Raw genomic sequence first — 26,507 nt, 5'->3', positions numbered from 1 at the left:
TCCCCTAGCAAACACAGCTACACAGATGCAGATTCTGGCACTGAAGAGATAATACTTTTCCCAGGGATATTCAAGTGCTTCTGGGTGAGGGGAAAGGACAAGTGGCACAACAGATGTCTCTGAAGTTTGTACATGCCAACATCGGAATCAGGCAACATCATGTACCAGGAACTGTAAAATAAACTACTGAACTGAGGCTTCTTCTGATCTGCTATTTTTAAACATGGACAATTTTAGACAATGAACTGCTGCTCTACAGTAACAAACAGCCACAAACTTCAGCTGGCTTCAGTATCAAAAGTAGTATTTCATAGACCCCTACATGAAGATGTGAAAACACAAACTGCTTTTCCACTGCTACCACTGGTGCAATTACTGTCAGCAAAGGTCAGGACAAACAGTTAACTGAACCAACCATTTCAACCTTCCTCCCATGATTCACACAAACCTATCTACCAGACCATGAAACCAAAGAGAAAAATCACCTATTAAATCATTACTGCCTGCAGAAAATCCAGGCTTCAGAAACTAAGCAATTTTTTTATAGTGTCTGCAACTGAAAAGAAATATTCTGAAACATTGGAACTTTTCACTGTGTAACTTCATTTATTCCAAGTCAGTCCGTCATTCCTTCAAGCAGCCTGAAAGGGGCAAATTGACTCTTCGAGTCAAGAGCCTAATTAAATCTGAAATTAATTACAGCAAATGTTTAATTTCAATCACAGTTAGCCACTTACTCAACTTATTTCACTAACCTAGCAGATGCATCAGTCAGCAAGCACATGTGATACAAATACTTCCTGATGCTACAAAAGTAGTGACCAATATAGAATATGTAATGTCAGTGACAATGACCAAAACAGCTGTAATACCTGGTTGTTTACCCCACACCCAACTCTCAACAATCGATTTGGCCCTGTAAGTGGGCAGTGGAGTCTCTTCTTCATCTTTCTTTTCTTTGTCGTTTTGCTCTTCTTTCTTTGACGCAGTTTGGCATTCAGTGCTATCATCTAAAGAAAACAAAAGGGAGGGGGAAAAAAAAAAGACCAGTTAAACTACCTTCAGTTCAAGCTGGGATTCAGGTCTAGATTAGAAATGTAAAGGTAAAATCCCCAGCCCACCAGCTGACAGAAATATAGTCTATCATTAAGAGAACAGGGTGGGGGGAGGACAGTTAACTGTCACAGGTGCTGGGTCTCATGTTACATTTCGTAAGACAGTGACCTTACAATCCAGAAATCACCTCTATAACCTCCTCAGGATGATGAACATCTAATATAGATACTATCCTGTAAGACTTGCAAAGGATTTGTAATACACAGTACTGCAAAGGAGGCACTTTGAGTCAGATTTTGCTCCCAACTATTCCTATTTCTGTAGTATTTACTTGCTTTTATATTCCATTTCCAACAAAATAAAAAAAGACAGCAGTAGCCTTAATTTCAAAATCAAGAAGAGCTATATATTGGCATTTACACTAATTTTATGCAGCAGTATGTCAACATCTGTAAAATATCTAGCATCTTAGTAATTACTAGCAAGTAATGAAAATAATTCCACCATTTTCTGCCCAGGCAACAAACGCCACGTGCAATCCTTTTGAGACTACTTTCACAAAGACGGAACACAGACATTAGTCACTTACCTCCGTAATCAAAGGCTGCATGAAAGTCCCAATTTCTAAACACAGTAGAACTAGACAGCTGGAAGTTTCTCCTTATTTATACTTGGAATATGGATTTCCATATCCATACCTCCAGTCAGTTCAAGGCATAAGACTGCATTGCAATTGAGGGACACATGGCCAACTACTTTCCTCACCCTGACCTTCTTTTCAAACCATACCACTCAGAATTTCTGAAGTCCAGCATTTGAAACTTATCCATGAAGAGTTTAGTTCCAGTCATTTTTATCTGGCTCCTAAAAACTGACCAATCCCTGATTCCTATCTGCCAATCTAGTCCATAGACTCCCTCCCTAAATGTCCTGGCCACAACATGAAAGATAATCACTAGTATTTTGTCTTCTTTCCTCTCTCACCCCACACACGCTCCAAAAAACCTGCATTTGTACCAGCATAAATCAGAAGAAAAGAATAATCAAGAGGTTCACATCAGTAGCCAGACACAGAACATCTGACTGCAGCCTGCCTCACACTCATAGAGTGAGATCAAAGGCTCTCATTACCTCAGAATGTACAAAATACACCTATCACAATGTACAAAAGCATGGAACTGTTCTTTCCATCTGGCCTGACAGAAAATTAATGCTTAATCTGGTTGGAACTGGATCTGTGATTGGCTCTTTGTTAAAATTTTTTTAACTGGAAACAATAGCACCTCCTAAAATAAAGCTTTTTGGGGGAGCCTTAATTACACAAATTTTAAATTAAAGCCACTGTTTCCTAACCTATAACTGACACTAGTGCTCAGGAGGTGCAAGATGAAGACTGAAGAGCAGGAAGAAAAGGAAAGAAGAGGAGACATTAATTGCAGTATCCATGATGGGGCTGAGACTGTGGGCCAAGGAAGAGATAGGAAAGTCACTTGAGAACAGGAAAATGCAATTTGTATATACCTCTTGTAAGTGGCAATCGGAGAACGTAACTGCATCCCCCAAACACTGAGGAACAACCTGTAAGTCACTAGGTTTGATAACAATGTCCAGAATGTGATGTAATGCAGCTGTTTCTATTCAAAGGCACATGCAAATAACACTGAAAGTACAGAATCCATTACAGACCATTAAAGGACCCTGTTCAGCCCCAGTGGTTCAGAGTATTTCCACAGTAACACCATAATCTCACTGTTTCTGCACTCACCCACACGTCTAGAGACACACTTTTCAGGGTCTGCAATTTTAGTTAGTGGGTAGAAGGGTGCTGTGCCAAGATACTGTTTTGCAGGCAGCTGTAGGAGAACTTGTTACACTTATTAACAGAACCTTGGCAAGGGATGACAACCAAGGGCTACGAACTTAGTCATTTTGTCAAACTCCTCACTGCAAATGGAGAAGATCCCAATCCAGGTGGGAACTCAAGCTTTTTATGTAATAAAAACAACCCTGACATGTAAATCCACATTGTCTGTATGAACTGAAAAGAGGAACAGTGAGAGAAAAAGTGGGAAGCAGATGAGCTAAAAATCACATTAAAAGACCATGTCAAATTGTTCCACAAAGATGGTTCACTATATTTGCAAAAAAACACTTGTCACATAACAGACAAAGCTGGTATCAGTCTAGACTGAAACCAGCAACACAGACATCATAATTGTGGAAGTTTTGTTATGCTTCATGAAAGATTTTTAAACAGGGAGACCCAAGGAGTTTTCAGAAAGAGGGGCATGGAGGAGAAAAATCTTGAGCAAAGCCAGAACAGGCCAAAGTAACAAGTAGTAAGACAGTTTTCAAAATAGTGCATGCAAAAATACAGTGCACTGCGTCAGCATGATTTAACTTAATTTTGTGAATATTGTGGTGGGGGAAACAACTGCGTAACATCTCCCTGAATGAACTTTCTCTTCATTATGTTTTACTTTACAGCCTTATGCTTCCATGCTGAGGCAGGTAGGCATAGCCAGTCAAAACTGAGCAACTGCAGAAACCGTTCTCAACTAGAAATTAGCTCCCAAATCAAAGCACAGTAGCTCACCATGTGTGCACCATCTCGCACAGCCATAGCCTAATCTGGTACAAATGGAGGATAAAAAGGAAGCACTAAAAATGGAACTTCCATTTCATAATCCATGAAGAAAAAAACCTGACACTGCTTAGTCGCCTCCACCACCTGTTACAGTATGGTCTTGGTCTGCTTTGAAATGCCAATGAACTCAGGTAGTTGGGAATCCCTCAGTCCAGAGAGAAAGCTGGCAACAGTTTCCTTACAGATGTTGCCCCTCACAGGGCAAAAAGTCACACAGAGTGCTTTAGACAAGAGCTGTATTTTATAACCACCCTAAACCAGTACTTGGCAGTCCCAGAACCAGGAAATATTTCAGCTGCAATATATTTTCTGTCAAAAATCCTTTACTTTTTACACACACACACATATACATACATACACAAAATTGATAGTTATTTGGGATGGAAGGACACATGCCTTACCATTTGCAAACCATATTTATGCAGCCTTCTAGGTTGAGTCAAGATGATAGACTGTGATCTCCTAACCCTAATCATAAATAAAGTTTCTTTTCTTCCCTGGTACACTAATTTTTTTACAATACATTCTTTAAGTTATATTTTGAATTTACAATAGAGCATTTTACATTTATGAAATCAAACTGTCCTACAGGGTGACTAAAGACTTCCCTATCCTGCAGAGAGAGTATGATAATCCACAGCTGAGCACTGAATTCTTGAACCACTGAGTACATAGCCGGGTCAGGGGAAGCAGAGAAGTGGCACTTCTCACTTTTAACAATTTCTCCCTTCCACAAAAAAGGAGGCTCAAAGCAGGAGCCAGCCTTCATGCCTGCACACTACTAAAGTTTGATTTATAACGTGGTCTGAACAGCAGCCACCATAACCAATTCCCACATACTGTTATTCTTGTCATAAATATTTTGTTTCTGCCAGCCTCTCTGGAATTGCTTGTGGCATTTGGACTTTATTTAACCTGCCTGCAGGTGCAACACTGAATGAGGTTTATGGATTCAGTGGCACCAGGCTGAGAAAGATCCAACTTTCAGGTAAGGGGGAACAGAAGAGGAAGCCCACAGTGTTTACCAAAGGCAGGACAGAGGTATGAAACTGACAATTTTATATTTTTGTCCTGGAACTTAAAACAGCTAATTGAAACAGAATTTTCCACCTATGAAGTTTGAGGAATCAAAAATAAATAAAAAATAGCAACCCACAAAATAGACCTGTGTAGTTGACTGGTATGTCTTAAAATTTTACAGTAATGGTTCTCTAACTTGAAAATTTAGTAATAATATTATTTACTACTTTTTATTATTTTCAGTACATAGGTTCCCATATACAAGGTATTAATCTAATCCAAATTTCCTGAGGGCAGCCTGATTATCTTTTAAGTACATGCAATGCTACAAGTGCACCTGTATTTGGACATCACTACTGTCAACAGCTGTGTCCTCAGATGGTACCTGGAAACATGCAAACACATACAGTTGAACACATTTATCAAATATGTTTTTCTGAAAGTGCCACGAATTCAAAACAAAGAGCTTATTCCTAATCAAACATTCTTGCTAACAGGAGGGGAAAAAAAAAAAAAAAAAGCACTACTTCTATATTCTTCCTAGAGAAAAAAGGAATGATTTTTGTTATCAATAGCATGTTCTTCCAGTCTACTACCACTACTAATATCCACTGACAGAATGAAGTGCTGCTTCTGAACAGTCCTGTCAGCATCAACAGAGAGCTACAGCAGTAGTGAAGAAATGGACTTATAATGGATGGGCTTAAATCAAAGCTTCTTAAAACAGACTGAATAAAAGGGACCACGTACAGCAACCCCTCTTGTTTAACTCCAGATTAGTCAATTTAGCAGCAAACTCTGAATACTGACATTAATCTATACTGCTTTTCATATAAAACCACTGGGTTTTATATAAATCTCATTACTTGTATGTATGTTTCCCTCTGCCCTTGAATTATATTTGTAGATCATTTATGCAAAAAAGTAAGTACCAACTAAACAGATGTAAATACTTTAGATTTTAATTTCATGAAACAACTCGAGCTGCAAGTTCAGAGGTGCAAACTGATCAACAATTTTTCTGGTTCCATGATTCACTACTGCCTAACAGAATCAAACATACAATTAGATTGACACTGACCAAAAATAGCCTTGATTACCTTTTTCTTCTAAAAACTCAAGTCTGGTAAGCAAGATAGATGTATTTTAGAATCCTGTAGGCCAACATAGCAGCATTTTTGAAGGTTATCTTCACTGAAACCCAGTTCATACATTAATCCTAGGAGTTAAGAGCCTGAACAAACTGTTATTTAAATTCCTGAACTACTGCGGTGCTTCAAGAAATAGATGTTTTGGAAATACCTATGCAGAAGAACATACACCCTCCAGCTGTGAAAAGGAACATGTGTGATCTGTGCTATGTAATCCTACCCTTAACTCCTGCAGATGCAAAGAGAAGTGGAAGGTGGTGTTTTAGTTTTTATCCTTCTTACCATCCAATTCTATCTTAACTGGCACTAAAATAAACTGCCCACGACAGTACGCAGTAAGTGATCTCCCCGGCTTTACCTCAACCCCCAAGCTTTTCCCTTTTATTTTCTCCCTCTGTCCTACTGAGGAGGGGCAGCAAGCAAGGAGCTGGAAGGGCTGGCACCTGGCTAAGGTCAACTCACCACAATACAGTACTGGAAGCAACAAGTGGAAGTCTGCCTTCACCACGACCACTATGGATATAAGAAAGCTTTCAAAACCATCATCACAGCTTTGACATTTTAGGGTAACAAAAAAGCCTTATTTATACAGTAAAGTGACAGAAACTCTGTATTTTTAAGTAACAGTATCCTACAGTATTTAACACATTATAAATTTTTGAACCTTCTAAGACATGTGTACACACATATATCCAGCATCTAAAACAAAGAATTCTCATCGCTGTTCAGAATAAGCATCCTAAGTGTGGACAAACAAGTGAAGTCACAGATGATTGACTTAGCACTTCTGGATTTTTACTTTATACTGCTGTCTATATCTAGCATCAGAAGTGACAGATTGCATTTTCCTAGCTGATATTTCAAGGATTACCCTGAAAATTAGAAACAATTATCCTATGACATCTCTCTATAAGCTTTCTCAGAATTACTAAAAGCACTTCAGCACTGTAACTAACAAAAATCTCAATTCTCTGCAGGTACTTAGCTATAAAGATATTGAAAGAACAGTCTTCTGCCAAAGACTAGTACAACTCCAAAAATAATGTGTAAATATTTGGCACAAAAAGATCAATTCATCAATTTCATTTGCAAAGCAGGTACTTACTCATTACTATAATATATAGTCTTTGGTATTACAGATGGTTTCTATCTGTCTTCTACATGAAAGCATAGTGTGTTGAATTGTTGTACTATGACCACCACAACACCCCTATCATGAGCTGTCAGTGAACAGGAAAGCATTTCCTACAATTCATTTAGGAGGTAATCCTTCCCTCTATTGCATCAAGTTTGCAACACCTGTTACTAATATACATGGAACTAGCCAATCCAAAGCACAAATTATTACTCTACCTCCACTCATTTCATGAGCAGTTTTGCAGTATCCTTTCTGATAAGACCAGCTGTATTTTCACCCAGTGTCAACAATAATATTCCAAATGGCCAGCTGCATACCGAAGACAAAAGTTTTCTAACTCTGAAACAGTTAGGAGCATAACCTGGTTTTTATTACAGCATGCAGCCACTCATAACCTACAAAGCTTACACACTTGATAAGTAAATGTATAATTCATTCTTCTCTCATAAATTATTTATTGTATCTTATTTCCTGTAGAAATTACCTCCTCTAGTCAAAAACACATCCATTCCTCCTATTTTTAAAGGAGCCATACTATAGGTATGAAAAAACTGTCTACATGAGTAATTGAGCATTATTGGTTTGAAATATCATGTCTTATCCCACAGTATAGTTCAGGAAGTAACAGGTGCTAAGATAATACTTCACTGTTACCAAAGGCAGTATTCCTACCCATCTCTCATTTATCTGGGAATCTTAAAAATTACTGACAAAACTTATCTGACCATTTGGTGAGTCCATTTCAGCCAGATCAGGAAACAAATACTTTCCTTTTTGACCAATTCAATTTTCTGTTCAATAAGGAGTCAAGGAGTACCACTTTTGTGGTGCAGATGAAAAAAAAAGGCAAGAGCAGAATCACCCCACTGTCCATCACAAAACAAAATCCACCTCCACCGAAGTAATCTCTCTAAATAGATGTATTACTCTGCCATTTGCAGCATTTGAACTGCTCTCAAGTACACTGGAAAACTTAAAAAACAAACAAACAAAAAAAATGCACTACATTCTCAGGCAGATTGTGCACAGTTTTTTAGCTGACCTTTTAGCTACGTTCTGAAGACTGTAAACAAAATTAGAAATAGCAGTATCAGCTTTATCCCATTCCTCAGTCCACTTCCTTTAAACAAAGGCTTCAGCTGTAAACACACCAAGCATACCAAACAAAAAGACACTGCCAAGCCTCTCTCATAATAACATGCCTAGTTACAAAGTTAAATTTCACAAGGCTGGAACAGATTTAAGCCTTCATTTGGAGGCTTAGATGCTACCTTTCTGTACAATTCTAAGAAATCACTTTCAAATGTATTTAATTCAAAACATTAACACCTGCAAATTGTATAGAGAGGTAATGATAAATCAAAGTTTTGTGACAGTATGGAAGCTGAAGTCAATTTTCATCATTACAGTGAAAGAAAAAATGAACAAATAAGAAGAAATTTGAAATCCATACCTTTTTTTGGAGGTAGCTCACCACTCTGTATTAATTCTGTTCCAGGATATACAATCTCTCCATCTTTTACCATTTCATTCCACAAGCCACATAGTCCATCTCGTGTAAAAGCAAGCTGTTAAAAATAATACATTATATATAGTTACACACAACAATTTTCTCTCAAGGCAACTCAAGCTAACATTTAAAATACATCTGATTTTATACATCATCCCAGAAGAAAGAAAACACATGCACCATCTCATCGGAAATGACATTGTATGCATGTAGGACAGGGATTAAAATGCTCTTCAGAACCTCTGATTGTCTAGCTATGCTATTTTCAGGTTAAAAGTGCAAAACAGTAAATTTTAGATTCAAGTCTGGCAAAATGAACTTTTTTTTGGTGACAAATCTCATCAAACACATGGATCTGGTTACCTCAGAACTATCCACCCATTCAAGATGACATCAGTTGGGGACTGGAGGGCTGAGAGGGTGTGGGGTGCCCTTTTTCCCTTCGGAAAAAGCTATTCAAACAAAGTCAAGCTGCATAAAATCTCAAGACAGAGAAACATACAGTCCCCTTGCCAACCAGCAACTGAAGAGCTGGGCATCTTAACCAGAATGATGACATCAAGGCACAGATTTGTAAATGAATTCAGCCAGTTCAATCTGGTCCTGCTGTGCAAAGCATCTCTCACAACCCTCCCTCTTCTTTCCAACTGCTACAATGCCTCCCCTCCCATGAAGGAGCAGATTATGGAACGATCAAGCCTAAAACCAGCTGCACCCAGAGGAAGAGCGAAAGGCTGCCCCAGCCCAGGTCAGCTCCCAATACACTTTGTGTTCAAGAGGACAAATACTGGCAACAGAATATAGACTCTGCTAGCTGGAACCACTCACAAAAGCACTGGCTGTAACACAAATCTCCTAATGATTTAGGAATTTGGATCTCCCTTGAAGGATCCTAATGACCAGGATAACTTCACTTCTGTTGATGTTTTCTGCTTTATAAAACGCTGTAAAACAGGTATCTACATCCCAAGCGAATTCCATAATAACCAGGCTGTAATTCACAACTGTGTAGCATAAGGGAGGAGGGCAGGACATGAAACTGAGAAACAGAATACTTTCTGCATACCCAAGTGGTGCAGTGGACCACATTAAAAAAAAAACCCAAACAAACAAAAAAACCCAAAAAACAACAAAACAAAACCAACCAAACAAACAAATAAAAAACAACCAAAAAAAAATCAACAACCCACCACCTGCTGAAGGCTTACTCAGAAGCATCTTTGTGTTATGTAACTAGCACTCAAATCCAAAGTGTTTCAGCTGAGAAGTAATACAAAGATGTGGCTTAGAACTGCCATAAAATATTTACCATTACACACAGAAGACCACTTGTCTCAAGGAAATAGGTCAAAATAAAATATATTTTAATGATTAAAGATTACAGGTTTTATGAGAGACACCCACCAGCAGGGAAGACATTTGCTGATCTAGCTCATCTCAGTTAACACGAATTAAAAGACAAGTTGCACGCTTTCACACCACTATAACACACTAAACGAGCACAGTAGTTTCTTGACTTCATATTGCATACTTCAGAAATGCACTCCAACATGTATTAATGACTTCACTAATTCTTCTTTTAGCATAAAATATGAGCTGACACACTGTATGTGTCTGTCACTTACTATTGCCTGATCAGGGGCATAAGAAGGAAAAGAATCATGAAGTGTGAGCTAGACATTATTAATTTTATCTGTGATTTATCAATTGTACAGCACCAGAACCAAACTCTGACCATGCTTTACTGAAAGGTACAGTCCCTGTTCTTCAGCGCCAAACAGCACAAAGAGCTTTTGCAAAGATTTGTCTTTTGCTAAAAGCTTTACATTTGGCTTCATTTTTTAAAAATTGGAATAAGCTGAAGCTGCATTTCAACAAGAAAAAAAAAAATCATTCGCCATGAACTGATTTTCTTGATTGTTCCCAGTCTATGAATATTTCAACAATAAATGGCGTTCACTTTTTCCTTCTTTAGATGTGGTCATATATTTTAGTGGAATACCTAGAGAATTTACTTTTCAGAGTTTTTTTCTTGTGTAAAATAGCAAAATAACTGTTTCACTGATTTTGGCTCACATAGTGGTGATAGATTTTTTTTTTTAACTTTCACCTGTTAAATGCTAACCTACCCTAAAATACAAGCTTGAAAAATAGCAAGTGAGGCAACCCTCCAGATGGGTTGCATAATAAATTACAGTTTGCACAAATTAAAGATCTTTCTCTAATAAATTGTCTTTTTTACACATTTTACTTTACATTCTCAGATCACCTTGGTATGGAAAATTATTGTCACAGCCCATAGAATCTAAATGTCTCCAGGCTTTGAATGCCAGGTTCTTCATAATGCAGCACTGTTCTATTTCAGAAAACTTACTTATTACTTTTGAGAGCATTCATATAAAGCAGAATCAGGAACTGTTTTCTCCACTTCAACCTCTAATCCTTTTACATGGCATAAAGTTCACTCAACTCTTTCGCGCAACTAAAAACTGAAAAAGTAAACAAAATATCTTCAGCCTCGGGGTAGGTTCAAAGTCTTATCAAAGTAACTTTCTTGGTATGTTGCAAAAAGATAAGAGGAACCACGAAGACTACAGGTCACAGAGTTCCACCTCCCTCTCCAAATACCTCACCATAAACAGCCTTCAGATAAACAATTTTGCCTACTACTTAGGTTGTAGTTAACATTTTGTCAGCAGTATCTGTGTTGGGGGGAGGGGAAAAAGGAGACAAGTTTGAACGTAAAGAAACACTGGACTTACTTTACAGCAATAATCAAAGGAACCAGCTGAAAGGATAATTAAGAAACAGTATTTACTACCAATTCATCTGTCATAACTGAGGGCAACCTAATTTCAGCTGTAACAAAATGACTATTAATCTACTCAACATTCAGCAGATACCCAGTATTTGCTATATATAATAGCCAAAAGTGAAAGAAAAGTCTGAGGTTTTAAGTGATAAATTATTTACACAATTTTATTTTCATAATCTCAAAATTACATTATCACAATAGAAAATTTACAGCTCCCGTAAGAGAAATATTTCTTTTAGCCAACAGAAATGGGGAGGAGTGGTTGATACAAAAGAGGGTCGTGCTGACATGCAGAGTGACCTTGACAAGCTGGAGAAACGGGTTGACAGGAACCTCATGAAGCTAAACAAGAAGTGCAGAGTCCTACAGCTGGGGAGGAACAGCCTCAGGCACCAGTACAGGCTGGGGGCTGACCTGCTGGGAAACAGCTCTGCAGAAAAGAACCTGGGAGTCCTGGTGGGCACCAAATTGAACATGAACCACCAGTGTGCCCTTGCCATGAAGAACGTTAATGTATGACCTGGGCTGCATTAGGAGTGTTGCCAGGTTTGGGGAGGTGATCCTTCCCCTCTATTCTGCACTTGGGAATGCTGGGTCCAGTGCTGGGCTCAGCGTGAGAGACACGCACAAAAAGGAAAGAGCTCAGCAAAGAGCCATGAAAATGATTAAGGGACTGGAACACCCTTTTAATGAAGAAAGGCAGAGAGAAAGGGCTTGGGAAGAACACTCATCTACATATATATATATATATGTATATATATATATAAAATCTGAAAGGAAGGTGTAAAAAAGATGGATCCAGGCTTTGCTCAGTGGAACCCAGTGACAGGACCAGCAGGAGTGGGTGTGAACTGAAACACAGGGGCTTCCCTCTGACCACCAGGAAACACACTTTCACTGTGAGAGAGTGACCAAGCAGTGGCACAAGGTGCCCAGGGAGGTTGTAGAGCCTCAATTCTTGGAGCTATTCGAAAGACATTCAAACGCAGACCTGGGCACTGGACTCTAGGTGGCCCTGCTTGAACAGGAGAGTTGGACTAGATGACCTCTAGTCCAACTAGATGACCCTTCCAATCTCAAACATTTGTGACCCTGTGAAACTTGCAGCTGAAGATAACACTCATCTGTGTAGTAGAAAAGTCAAATGTCTGCTTTGATTGCCCAATCCCGCAATTTTTCTTCCTACAGTATTTTATGACTAGCGAGAAAAAGTACATATTACTTTCTTCTTTTGCTCCTACCAATACCTCTCATATTCAGTCATTCGTAAAGAGTCTATCAACACATCTCAGTGTTCAAACTAGAGAACTAGAACTTTGTTCAGAACAAATTTGAAAAGATTTCTCTGGTTTCTTTTCTCAAAAAAAAAAAAAAAACAAAAGAAAAAGGTACTTATACTAAATTATTTGAAGAATGTTCACAAGGCAATTGGTGGTACAGTGCAAGAGAAGAAAAACACACTTGGTTGGTGTCCTCATTGCTCCTGACCTACTGGAGTTCCAAACACAAGAGCAGCCACTTGTGTTTTGTGAAGTCTAACACTCTTTTACTAGATTGCTTGATTCATATGAACGTCTTTCCCTCTAATAATTTAGTAACTTCATTTGAAAACGTTTAAAGGGATGAACTTAAAACAAACTCAGTAAATTAGCAAATTAAGAATAAGTTTTAACCGAACTTTTACAACAGACAACAGTACCAGAGATGTACCCTCCATAAATCTCCCCCTCAAGGCCCTGCTTGCCCCACCACTTACATGCTTCCTTCCCAAGACCAGGACAACAGCAGCTCTATACTCCAATACTACCATCCACTGCCTTGCAACTTTGGCCCATGTTCTTAATCCTCCTACTCACTCCAGATGCTAAAAATCTCCCTTGTCCTTTCCCATGACATCTACTGACCTCCTCTCAATCCCCATCTCCTACACATCTCACCTTCAGAAACACCAAGCCTCTTCCATCATTTGTCACGCTTTTTCATGCCCAGACCATGTCTCGATCTCTGCACTTCAAAGCCATTTATCTCAACAAATCCACGGTTCCCACGCAGACCTAAGGCTCAGCCCTGCTCACTTATCCCAAACTAAAAAAGCAAGGGCCTAAGGAGACTTTAAAGTGAACTTCTGTAAACTGGGCTGCCTCCACTCTAATCTTTTGTTAATCTTATCTCTGCAGTTAAACTGTGATTTATTCTGTCTGGTACAACATCTGATTAAGTCCAAGGGGTATCTAGTTTGGTTGCTGACATATGCTGCTGCCAGCCTCCAACAGGGCTGGCAGTGAAATTCCCGTCCATCCCCATCAACTCTAGACAGTAGGACACTGGTGTTAACATTTCCTTGCATTTCAAGAAAATGAAATCTTGCAACCATAACTGGATAAGGTCGTGAGAATTCTCAAAGCACTGCTACAATTTTGCTTTTAATAGATTATTTAAAGAATAATCAGCAGCTCTGATTTTGTTTTGAAGACAACTATTTAAATCAGATCCATTCTATGTAGTACATTAGATTATGTTCTCAATGTGGTTTCATAAACTTCCCTGCAAAAAGCATAGAAGCCTTCATAAAAGTTAGCTTGAACTCAAGAAAAATGAAGCCAGGAAAATAAAATGACACATAAGGACGAGGATTGACTCAGGTGGGATTCCTGGTTATATAATTGCACTGTAAGTTTAAGAAACTGACTTCATAATCACAGAACATCAATATGGATTTAAAATACAAGCTACTTAAATAATCTTCACCACAGAATTGCCAGCAAGGGTAGTGGAGAATCTGTTCTTCTATTCAGTTATTTTTGCATTAGCCTTTGGCTGTATTTTAGACTATATGAAAAAAACATTTCTCTTTAAAAAAATATTAAATCGAAAAACTTTTTCAGCCCAGTAATAGCAAGGAAAATCACCGAACAATAAGTCCCTTCCTAAGTCTCTCTTCTGTTCTTGCTTTTTTGAATCCATTCAATTCGTGTTTCCTTTCTCATTGTTGTCTTAGTATTTTGTCCTAGCTTCCTTCCTTCCCTGCTGAATGAAGCATGCCCTGAAACCCCAGCTGCTTATCACACCTATGCAAAGCACAGTGGAACACCACTAGACCTAGACACAGTGCTCAAAACCTCAGAGAGCTAAGTCAGAAAAGTTCAGCAGTCCCACGTTACTTCGATTTGGGGTTAAACTAGAAACGTCCCCATAGTAGCAGTGTGCTGCTGGTCTTCCACTTGCTGGAAAAGTTAACAGTTAATAGTCACACACACATACAAATAATGCAATTCACTCAAATCTAGAAACTATCTTCATGCATCTGAAGAATAGGTCTGTCCGAGCCCAAATATTTGTACCCATGTGTTAAACCTCATTTCTCTAACCTATCACACCACATATAGTGTTTGTTCCTCCATCTGGAAATCACTTATTTTGGAGAGACAGCACTACTTCATTATTTAAATAATTTTTAAAAATTGCTACTGCGAAGTTCACTTCCTTTAAATATAAAGGAGTCCTCATTTGCAGTTTGTTGTAAGAACTTCCAAATAAGCCCTTCACTTTTTTGATCAGAAAACCAAAACAAAGAAGAAGGTTAATAGGAAAGTAACAAAATAGAGAAGGCAACTTTCACCAACTTCTTGCTTTTAATAGCCAAGACATCATTTCTTTACATAATCTTATCACAAGTAAAGACACTGTTAGAAAGAGTGGGATTTTCAAGAAAATCAAAATGACGAATGTAACTTTGAAGGAAGGGTAAAAAGGTTTCACACCAATGCAACTCTTAAAGGTGGCTATTTCATTTCTAAAAACTCATTTTTATGTCTGGAAAAAGATAGTAACAGAAATAGTCTGCCAACCATGAACTCAATGAAAACTGATGGAAATGCCTCATATTCTTCTTGCAGACAGCTCTTCCACCTTGACTGTTGCCTAAAGTTTTTCTCCCCACTACAGGAAAATGAAAGTTTTTCCTGCTAACTCCTGCTATTAAGCACAACAGTTCTCCACAGGATCCAGAATAAGCAGCCTAATTAAACTCCATTTGAACACACACATGCATCCCATTAGCTCACAGCACTTCTAGTTTTTAGTTGTTCATCCATCACTAATTAAAGGTCGCTGTATAAGATTCTAATTTAGTTGTACAGTACATCTATTTAATCAGAATTATTTTAAGCACAGTTTGATTCTGCAAACTGGGTAGCTAGGTTTAAGTAAACAATTTTAATCTTCCCTTTTTATAATAAAGAATGTCTTCCTTAGGAACAGTCATTAAAACACAATCTCCCATTACACACAGCTTTTGTTATAAATGTGATGGTTTCTACTAGTAATAGTCATCAACAGGTAGGTGTTCTCAATGTATTAATTCAAATCTAAATAAATAAATTAGAAATTGAAATGATAGACTTACTTTTTGAGTGACTATGTTAAACATGACACATGAAAAAGTGTCCTGCACTAAACTCTGCCTATTTTATAACTTCATAGGACTATTTTATTAATGGTGATGTTATACACGTCCTATTGACAGATGTCAATATTGTATACTGATGTTTTCATATTCACCTGAACTACCCTGAATTTTTCAGCTGCTGTAAGAGTTTGTTTTTTCAGGCAACATGCAGTGTATCTTATTTTGCTCCACCAGGAAATTTAGATTTTTTCAGTAAAATAATGTTTCTGAGCACCTCAAAATTACACTAGTAGCCACAAATCATACAAGTAATTACAAAGTTAGTAAAAAGACATGGAGCAGTTATAGGATGCACTTGGATCTTTGTAGAGCACTTCGGCTTCCTAAAATAGCATTGTTCAGTTTCAGAAAAATTAATATAAGCAAAAAACACCATGAAGATACAGTTCCATTAACATTTCACACCACATCAGTTAATCCTACAGGCCAGAGGCTCGCGGCTACTACAAAAGGACTTGTGCCTTTGATATTCACTTAAGAACAGTAATAACATGCTACATCACACTGCCTTTGTCTCACAGCAGTAACATCCCAAAACTGAGTAAGAACATTTAAATTTGGCCCGGACACCAGCTGCAACAGTGACGCACACAGGTGATTAAACACGATCCGTGCTACAATCCACATGTCCTTCTTTTCTTATTACATTAATACTACAATGTAACAGACTTATTAATGCAAATAGTACTAGAATATTGTGTAGTACATTATTCACGCAACATCACAAAAAAGAATACAATAATTTTCAGAGAGATTTCATTGGCTTAATCTACAATAACTGCCAGTTATCAAGTCTAAAGGGTAAACTCTCTGACAACAGTGACAAAGGAAAAAAGTAAAAAAAAGTACTTTGGAGACTACTAGGCCATCAAATGAAACCATTTTACTTCCAATTCTAGCTATACACCCCAAATTTTGCAGCAGAAGAATTTATTTTAAAAACTAATCAGTCTCTGTATGTCTCCAAGGTAAGAATTCCCCAGAATAATTCTGTTTCTCCTAGGACTGTCACCTACTCATTCTTGGGACTGCTGTACACTGAGAAGTTTAAAATGTAGCTGCGAAGTGAAGAGTTCCAGGGTCCAATTCAAAACAATTTGTAGTCATCTTGATCTATTTACATAAATTTAGTGTGTCTTCTTCAAACCTCTCACGCTCACCTTTTCAAATTCCTGCTGACAGTCTCTTGAACACCAATAGGGCTACAGCTGAGCCAGTAAAAACATGCATGGTAGGAAATCTATATATTCAGTACACACAGAACTTAAAGGATTAAGACACAGGATTTATACCTATTAAAAAAAATACCCACACGCAGCTAGGTCATGCTAGTCAACCAGTAGCTAAAATAATCATTCATGTAGTAGAAAACTTCTCCAGAGCCCAAAACCCCTCTCCTTTACAGAAGACATCTGCCATTTAATACATTAAAAGATGCTACTCAAGATTCACATGCTCATTTTTCAAAATACTGAACACACGCATCCAATTAAGAGCCCTGTGATGAGGACCTGTGTACTACCAAAAACAGATAACCTAATAAGAAAATTATATTATACCCAGGAGGCCTGGCTTGTCTTCAGATTCCAGAGAAGTGATGTTTGCATCCAGCAGATCACAAATGATTACTGTTCTCTTATTTCATTAATCTCATTATTTTGACTACAGCTTGACTGGAAGAAAAAAAAAAAGGAGTACCCTGGCAATTAGAGTCTAACTTGTTATTACTTATAAAGAACTCGTATAAGTACGAGCACTTATTCATAGAAATATGCTGCAAATGAAGATTTTTTTTATTATTAAAAGGAATTACTGTAACACATTAACTAAACTACAGACTCATAAATCACAAATATTTCATTGCATTTATACACAAAACGGAAAATAACCCTTAAAACTTGGGATGACAACTGAAATCCTCCACCAAAAGTCTAAATAAATAGAAAAAAAAGGGATGTAGAAAAAAGGCACTACAAAAAAAGGAAAAATCTGAGAAATCACATGAACAGTCACATTTTTCACCCCATATAATACAGAAGAAAAAAAAGGCAATGCATAGTCAGCAGCTGTTACAAACAAAGGTAGCCACTTTTTCAGATACATTTTCCTGTATTCAACAATCATTGAAGCAATATACTTGTAATCTAAAAGCCACCCTTCTGAAAACAAAAATATATTTCCATATTTCTTAATACGCTTATCTCCAAAATGTTGTATAGTATCTTTATTTACTACATTAGAGAAAACATCTGACTTTAGATTGAAACTTTTACTTTGGTAGGAACAAAAGATGAAAATAGAATTAACCTAGCCAAATTAAGAGCAAGCCCTGTCATTTCACAGCATTTACATTCAAAACCCACTAAATAATGTAACCTCTTAGGCTATGTCTGTCACTTTTGATTCCAATTTATCTTGTTTGATGTAAAATACTGGAGAAAGGCTGCTTCCAAATCACAACTGCACGGGGAAAAATCCTTGTCTAACCATAAGAGCAGCTCAACTCAGCCATGCAGACTATCAGCATGTAATCTGGGATAAAGTCACAAAGACAGAATTTTTAAGACTTTCTCAGTAGCACTACTGTTAACAGTAAGAAAAGAATAACACTGGCTGGCCCATCCCAACAAGTATTTTAGTTTTGAGTTGAAACTTGGAAAGGTTATTCAAAGTAAGGAATCTATATGCAATATCTGGGGAAAGGAAGACGAAGAGACAAGGACTTAGTTACTCATTTCATCTGAAACAAATATAACTGACCCAAACTACTCTATTTCTCTATATTTTCCACTTAATCATAAAACCTGAACGGGGAAAACACGTTAGTATCCTCCTCCTCCCCGTATCATGCAACTTTGCTAAATGAAGAAATCATCTTCTAAGACAAAAGAAAACTTTCACCGAACACTGGCATATTTCAACAAAGACCACTTCCATTTCAACCTTGCACCTTCGACAAAAAATTGACTTCCTTCAAAAAGGACAAAATTTAAGGAAAGCCTCTATTCATACCAACAACTACAGTAAATCTAATCTGAATTCTTCAAAAATATAAATTACATTTCCATTGCCTTTTGCGTCAGTTCTCCTGTGCATTAAAGCTGCTAGCTCATACGAAGGCAAGACATTTAGCAACAGCCTAAATAGGAATGTATAGTTCTAGCAGAAGTGCCACATACTCTGCTAGGGGCTTTGACAGTCTGCAAAGATAACACACATATGTAGCCCAGCTTGTTTCAAAGCAGAAGGAACTGGACTGAAAATGCAGATCTATTTGCAGCTCAAAATAAGCTAGTGTTTCTTCAAAACCAGTTATAAATCAGCATACTTGGGAAAACCTATACACTATCTCAAGAGCTGCAGTCTTCTACTTGTCAGCTTTTTGGACTAAAAGCATCCTTGATCAGCGCCTGAAAGGTCACAATGCAATATGACCATCAAACTCCTTACCTGCAAGTCTGTCTTCAACCATTTGGAGTCAAACCTTGCTTGAGCAGACAGACAAAAAGAATCAGAAGACATGTTTCCTTCTTCAGCCTTCTCTCCAGGCTGGCTGAGCAGCCCAACCTGCTACAGAAAGAGCGGAAGAAAAAAAAAAAAGACAATCTAGCACATGAAGTAAACCACACAAGGTTATTTTTGTTCAGATTAGGACGGCTTCCACTTGATCTTTAAAAATGTATCATGAAGAAGGACCTCCCTCGTTCACATTCCCTGAATATGCACGGGGAGAGAAAGACGCATTAGGAATACTATCCGAACCTAGAAAAAAGCCTCCACATCCCTTCCCTATCACACCCGTGGGAAGGAAGCCTCCCTTCTGCTGCACTGAGCCACACCAAAGGCCTTAACGCTGCCCCTCAGCCCCGTAAGTGGTGCATGAAATAAATAATTGATCGCAGATTACGCAAGCCGCAGGCCAACATAAAGCGATTATCAGGGTCACCCGCACCCCCTCCTCCCGGCGGCGGCCGAGGCCGGGGGCTCCCCCTCTCCCGGCAGCATCCCACCCCCGCGCTCACGTCCCGCTGTCACCGCCCCTGACGGCCGCCAGCCGCGGCTCTCACCCAGGGGCCAGCCCGGGGACAGACGGGGGGCGCGGGCCGGGGGCGGGAGGCGGAGGAAGAGCCCCTCCCGGGCAGGGGTCGCCGCACACGGCGCGGGGGCCGCCCCTGCGCTGCTTCCCCTTCCCGCGGGGCTCCCGAGATGCGGAGCGGAGGCCGCGCTCCCCCCGCCGCCTGCCCGCCCACCAGCGCTCCACGGGGCGGGGGCGCTCCCGCCCCTGCTCCGCGCTCCCCCCGAGCCCGACGGGGCTGTCGAGGCTCTCGCACTCACCGGGCAGCCGCGGCAGCGACGACGGCGGCTCCTGCTCTCGCTCCACCGCCGCCCGCTCGGCCCCGGGTAATCCTCGCCCCTCCTTCCCTCGCCCGCCCACCCCCCACCCCTCCTCCGGCGAAGCCGCTCTCCGATCCCTCCCTCGCTCCTCCGCTACTGGAGACGGGGAAAGCTCGGCCCCCCGTACGCCAGCGGAGCTCTCTGCCAATCGGGAGAGCGGCGGGAGGCGGGACATCCTGTCCCGCAGCGGGGCGGGGAGCGGCGGGGGCCGCGGGCGGAGCCGGGCCGGTGATAACGGGGATTAGAGCGTCCTTACAGCCGGGATGCAGGGATTAAAAAAACACAAAATTGACATGTTTAAGTAGTTGAGAGGCTATCTGCAAACTATGCTGTTGATTTCAAAAAAAAAGTAGCTTTTAAATGTTTCAGACGAGAAAGGTTAGTAACCAGTAGCTTGGAGGCAAACAGAATCACGGAGTGGGTAAGGTTGGAAGGGACCACAGTGGGGCGTCTGGTCCAGCCTCCCAAATCAAGCAGGGTCATCCCAGAGCACGTGGCACAGGATCGCGTGTCTCTCTCTGGAGACATTGAGAACCCACCTTGCTGTGTTCCTGTGTAACCTGCTCTAGGTGACCCTGCTTTGGCAGAGATGTTGGACTGGATGATCTCCAAAGTCTCTTCCAACCCTAATAATACTGTGACTCTGTCCAGATGCTTCCTGGATATCTCCAGTGAGGGGGACTCCACAACCCCTCTGCACAATGTCTTCCAGTGCAAGGTCATCTGCCCAGTAAAGAAACTCATACTCAGGTGGACCTTCCTGTGCATCAGTTTCTGTCCATTGCTGGTCTTGTAAGTAAAGACCAATGCAAAGAAGACATCAGTAACTCTGCCTTCTCTGCATCTTCTGTTACCAGGGAAGGAAGAGAGGCTGGGAACAGTAAAGTGATGCCCCTACACATGAAGGAATAAGGATGCTGGGAATAAAGTGTGAACTTGCTAATGGCAGGCAATGACAGGAGTCCGGAGGCAAATGTTGACTGATCGCTCAAGGGAGAAACTGCTCTGGGGCAAATAATAATCTTTCAGCATAAGTTTGTTGGGGATGTATATTAGTAGTTTGAAATTCAAATTAACCAGAAGTCAAGTTTCTCACAATACTTAGACTCCTGTTCCCTGGCAGCTAAGGAATTAGGAATGCAGGAGCAAGACTTGGCAGATGGGACTACTATTGGCTTTGGCCAACATGAAGCCACAAACTGAATGTCAATGAAATGCTAACAGAACTGAGGCCATTTGCTGGCATTTAGGCAAAATACACAACATTTAGTTGTTATTATGTAAGAAGCATTGTAATAAAATAGGGAATTTGATTCTCCAGGGCTCATTTTCAAAGTTGAAACTGCAACCATGACCTAACTGCTTAGCCTGTCATTTACTGCAGACCTCTCTTGGATCAAGATATAGTAGGCACTTGAAGTAAAATACTGTACAAAATTTCTGAAATGCCTCAAAATTTATATAAAAATATAGAAATACCCAATTTCCTCAATTTACTTACAGAAACTTTAAAATATGACCTTTCAAAACCAAAAGTAGTTTCCTTTGAAAAACCTTCCCAAGTGCCTACATGTTATAAACTTTAAGTTGAGGGGACTGGAAGTTTTGTCATGCATATCATGTTGTGTCTATTCTGACTAGCTGACAAGAGCTATTGCACCAGGATGGGAAATACTTTACTCTTGTCTTACCTGGCACACTGAAAATGTAAGAAAGTAGTCATATTGACGTAATTTAGAGAGGGATAAAAACTGCTTTGAAATTTAAGGATTAAGGGACAAACAACTAATCAGATAAATAATCAGGTGTCCTGATGGGAGTCTAATATAGGCCACCCAGCCACGATGGCTACTCTGATGAATTATTCTTTAAGAAACTAAGGGACACCTCTAAATCAACCACCCTTGTCCTTATGGGGGACTTCAATTTGCCAGATGTTAACTGGGAATACCACACAGCTGGTACGAACAGGTCCAGAAGATTCCTAAAACACACGGATGATAACTTCTTCATACAAGTATTAAGGGAGCTGACTAGGAAAGGTGCCCTCCTTGATTTTTTAGTTTGGTAATTGAGAGGGTGTCATAAGTGAAGTGTTGATTGTTGGCTATCTTGGCCACAGCAATCCCAAAGCAATCCAGTTTAAATTCTCTGCCGGCAGGAGGAAAAGTGCCAGCAAAACTTTACCTCTGGATATGAGGAGAGCAGACTTCAGGCTGCTCAAGGAACTAGTTAGCAGGGTCCCCTGTGAAAATGCTTTTGAAAGTGCTGGCATCCATCAGTGTTGTCCTGATTTTCAAGAAGGGCAAGAGGAATGGCCCTGGTAACTACAGGCCCATCAGTTTTGTTTCCATGCCTGTGCATCATTCAGCTGGATAACAGCTGAATGGGTGAGCAACTGGCTCATGGGTCAGACACAAAGAGTTATCGTAAGTGGGGTTACATCAGGCTGGTGACCTGTCAATAGTGGAGCTTGGCAGGGCTCCATTTTAGGGCCAGTGCTCTTCAATAGCATCATAAATTACTTTGGATACTAAGTAAGTTCACCAGTGCTAATTTGGAAGGAGTAGTTGACTCTCCCAAAGACAGAGAGACCTTGCAGAGAGATCTTGACAAAGCAGAGGGCTGGGCAATGAATTTCATCAAGGACAAGTGCCAGATCCTAACCTGAGATGGGGCATCCCTGGATGTGCATACCAGCTGGGGAATGAGATGCTGGAGAGCAGCAGGGAATCTGGGGATCCTGGTCGATGGCGAGTTGAACATGAGTCAGCAGTGCCCTGGCAGCCAGGAGGCCAGCCATGTCCTGGGGTGCACCAGGCACAGCATCACCAGCCGGGCAAGGGAGGGGATTGTCCTGCTCTGCTCTGCACTGGGCTGGCCTCACCTTGAATATTGTGTGCGGCTTTGGCCACTGCAATATAGAAAAGATATAAAGCTTTTAGAGAGTGTCCAAAGGAGGGACATGGTGATGGTGAAGGGCCTTGAGGGGAAGCCGTATGAGTAGGGCCTGAGGTCACTTGGTCCTTTCACCCTGGAGAAGATGAGACTGAGGGGAGACCTCACTGCAGTTACAACTTCCTCATGAGGGGAAGAGGAGGGGCAGACACTGTTCTTTCTCTTGGCTAGTGACAGGACCCAAGGGAATGGCCTGAAATTGTCAGGGGAAGTTTATGTTGGATGTTAAGAAAATTATTTTCACCCGGAGGGTGGTTGGGCACTGGAACAGGCTCACCAGCAAAGTGGTCACAGCACGAAGCCTGACGGAGTTCAAGAAGCGTTTGGACAACGCTGTCAGGCACATGGTGTGACTCTTGGGGGTGTCCTGTGCAGGGTCGGGAGTTCGACTCGATGCATGTGGGTCCCTTCCAGCTCAGGGTATTTTATGATTCTATATTTTGTGTATGGAGCCCAATCTAAAAGGAATTATGAAAACTTGCTTGAAACCACAGTGCCCACTGGTTGTGCCTACTGCTTGTCTAAATGATTTGCAAGTCATATCTAAATAAGATAATTTGCATCTGCAAATTTAACTGCTAGTTCTGGTTTGGCTTTTCAAGATGATCATCTTTAGACGGTCTACCTTGACAACCAGAAGTTTTCTTATTTTTATTAAATAAAAAATGGCAATAGCCTTTGCTAGAACTCCTGATGTGAAGAATTTAAAAAGTACCCAACTATGCAGCTTGTTAGATTTGAATCACTGGTCCAATTAGCACGTACGCACTCACTTCAACAAAAATCATATTTGGGTGCAGTAACCATGGAAATTCAAAGCTAGAGATACTTGTGAAGAATTTATGGATTATTTTGTATTTCCAGATTTAGATTTCACTTCTGGTGAGTATTTTTTTTCCATTTAAAATGCACTGTAATAACGTGGGGCATTATCAAATGGCATTCTTGATTATAAAACTATGTACCCACCACATTTTACAGAGAGAAAGTATGTCTGGTACAACTACATGAACAATTTATTTGATACCATTATTTAAAATAATTTTATTTTTCAAATAATCATAAAATTTGAAGCTTCAGGAAGCTGAAGTTTGTCTTTATACACAGCATTTGCAATATTAAGTCCACCAATAGCTTTATTTACATAATGATGGTGAGTTGTATGACTTCAGACTAACCAAGGTAATGAAGGTCTGACAGACTTCAGAAGGCAAGTTCAAGAGAAACTGTTGAAGTGTTACCATACAAGCCTTGTGCTCCACTCTTCTGATGCATATTTCCATCTTAAAGCAGGGTTCTATGATCCTGTGAATCAGTTCTCCAGGCATCATCCTTTGTGCTGCAGCTTGCTCAATAACCTACTTTACACCCAAGATAATCATTAAGTGGAACTGATGGATTTTCAAATGCACACCCCAGTTAGATATTAGGAAGAAATTCTTCCCTGTGAGGATATTGAGGCATTAGCACAGGTTGCCCAGAGAAGCTGTGGATGCCCCATCCCTGGAAGTGTTCAAGGCCAGTTTGGATGGGGCTCTGAGGAACCAGGTCTAGTGGAAGGTGTCCCTGACCATGGCAAGGGGTTTAGAATGAGATGACTTTTAAGATCTGTTCCAGCCCAAACCATTCTGTGATTCCCTGATGTCCCTGCCTTAGAGATACCAACATCCTCAGGAGCTGCAGGGCAGAGAGCTAGTGAGGTGGAAGAAATCTCAGCTCTCTGCATTCACTACATACTGTCAAAATCTGTGCACATCTTTCTTACTTCCTCCAGAGAAATTGTTGGACATGGAAAAATCTAGTTTCCATGGTCAGACACTATTAAAAAAAAAAAAAATGCCCTAGGGTATATTACGATGTCCTGCAGCCGTAGGGAGGAGGAAAGAAGATCCAGCAGGCAGGAATTGTGCAGCAAGATTGATTTATCTAATTATTTTACAAACTCTTTTATAGACTTTTTTCTTCATAGTCTAATTGGACAAAGGATCAGCCACCCCTTGGGGTGATTGGCTAAAATCCTAAAACATCCATTGTCAAAATATTTTCCTACTGTACTCTAAACAAGACTTTTCAAGGCTGCAGGTGTTTGGTTGTTTACATAACTCTGCTACCTCTTCTGTGAGAGAGAAAAGTCTCTCACGGGCTTAGAAAATAGCAAGAAAATCCTTGCTAGCAGCATTTTTGTATCCACAAGACATGGTCACTCATTTACGTGTATCCACTTCTAGGCATATTCTAAATCACTTCACTCTTCTTACAGATTAAAGAAAAAAGTAAATACATCAAAGTGAAAGGCACACTAAAACCAAGGGGTCACATTTACTGGTCCACCTCTTAGAACACCTACAAACAATACAGAGTACTTTAAAAATGTCTGGCTGTGTGCAGGAGACGTCTCTTTTGTTGTAAATGTGGTAAAGGAGCCACACCGGCTTCTAAAAGAGGCAAGGTGCTGTAGAGGTGCAGGATATAGAGGAAAAATGAATGGTGGTGCACGTGGGAACTGTGTAACCACAGAAGGCTGAAGAAGGTAGGGTTGGGAGCATGAATGGTACCCTCACCTCCAATTTGTAACACTGCCAGGCCAGCCTGAGGAGGTGGGGAGGGATAGACGTTAACTGAATAAAGTAAATCTATCACAAGAATCTGAAGCAGGGCAGGCACAGGAAAGAGAAGTATATTTGGACAATCTGGGCAGCACCATATTTCTTTCTATTTCAGTTGTGAAAATGGGTTCATAAGTACTGATAAGATCAATCTCAAAAACTGGGGCAATTGCATTCTCAAGTAACTAAATGCAGAACCTTAAGAGCCAACGGACAAACGGTGAGAACAATTTTTATTGTTTTTCATGAAAAAGGGACAAAAGTAAGCAAGTATATGTTTACATAAAAATAGTATCTAGTCCAACCTGCAGGTCTTCTCGGTGTCAGCATGAAATCTTTAGTAATTAATAATTATTTTAAATGTGTGCACTCTAAGGAATCCATTCCAGTTACAACAGCAGTGGAATGTGGGGCGTTTTTTTCTCTCATTAGTGAATATCAAGAAGAGTTCTGCATGTGAATGGGACACAAAACCATCTCTGTAAGAGCAGTGCCTAGCTGCTCACTGCAAGACAATGCCTGTTTTGTTTGTAATTTTTTTTCAAGAGCCATTTGTGTTGAGCTGTCCCACAGAGTTTGGAAGCCTTTGTGTATTATTATACACAAAATGCAAAATCCAGTCCACTTTGGGCTTACAACAAGTCTCAAAGAATTCCCTGGCTTACTTCTGAAGGATGGAGGCTTTCCCAAAGAAAGTAAGAAATTTCTACAATTAGCCTTTATTATTTTCATACTCTCTGAAC

The 26,507-nt window shown here is 40.0% G+C and overlaps 1 protein-coding gene across 3 annotated transcripts in view; it reads right to left on the bottom strand.

Annotated features, from left to right (window-relative positions):
* HERC2 (HECT and RLD domain containing E3 ubiquitin protein ligase 2) overlaps positions 1-20,222 on the bottom strand; it is a 104,844-nt gene extending 84,622 nt beyond the window's left edge. For 2 of the 3 annotated variants that reach the window (XM_039548140.1, XM_039548159.1), the window contains exons 1-4: positions 20,141-20,222; positions 19,256-19,375; positions 8,466-8,580; positions 873-1,010 (exon numbers count right to left, since the gene is read on the bottom strand). In XM_039548140.1, the coding sequence (XP_039404074.1) occupies positions 873-1,010; positions 8,466-8,580; positions 19,256-19,327 (325 nt within the window). In that variant the 5' untranslated portion in view covers positions 19,328-19,375; positions 20,141-20,222. The remainder of the gene's footprint in view (positions 1-872; positions 1,011-8,465; positions 8,581-19,255; positions 19,376-20,140) is intronic. The other variant, XM_039548151.1, reaches the window with a different exon arrangement.
* Between the last annotated feature and the right edge of the window lie 6,285 nt (positions 20,223-26,507).

The sequence above is a fragment of the Corvus cornix genome, chromosome 1 (assembly GCF_000738735.6).
Source record: "Corvus cornix cornix isolate S_Up_H32 chromosome 1, ASM73873v5, whole genome shotgun sequence".
NCBI classification, from domain to species: domain Eukaryota; kingdom Metazoa; phylum Chordata; class Aves; order Passeriformes; family Corvidae; genus Corvus; species Corvus cornix.
Note: the sequence above shows the minus strand (reverse complement) of the source record. Positions and strands in the feature narration are given on the sequence as shown.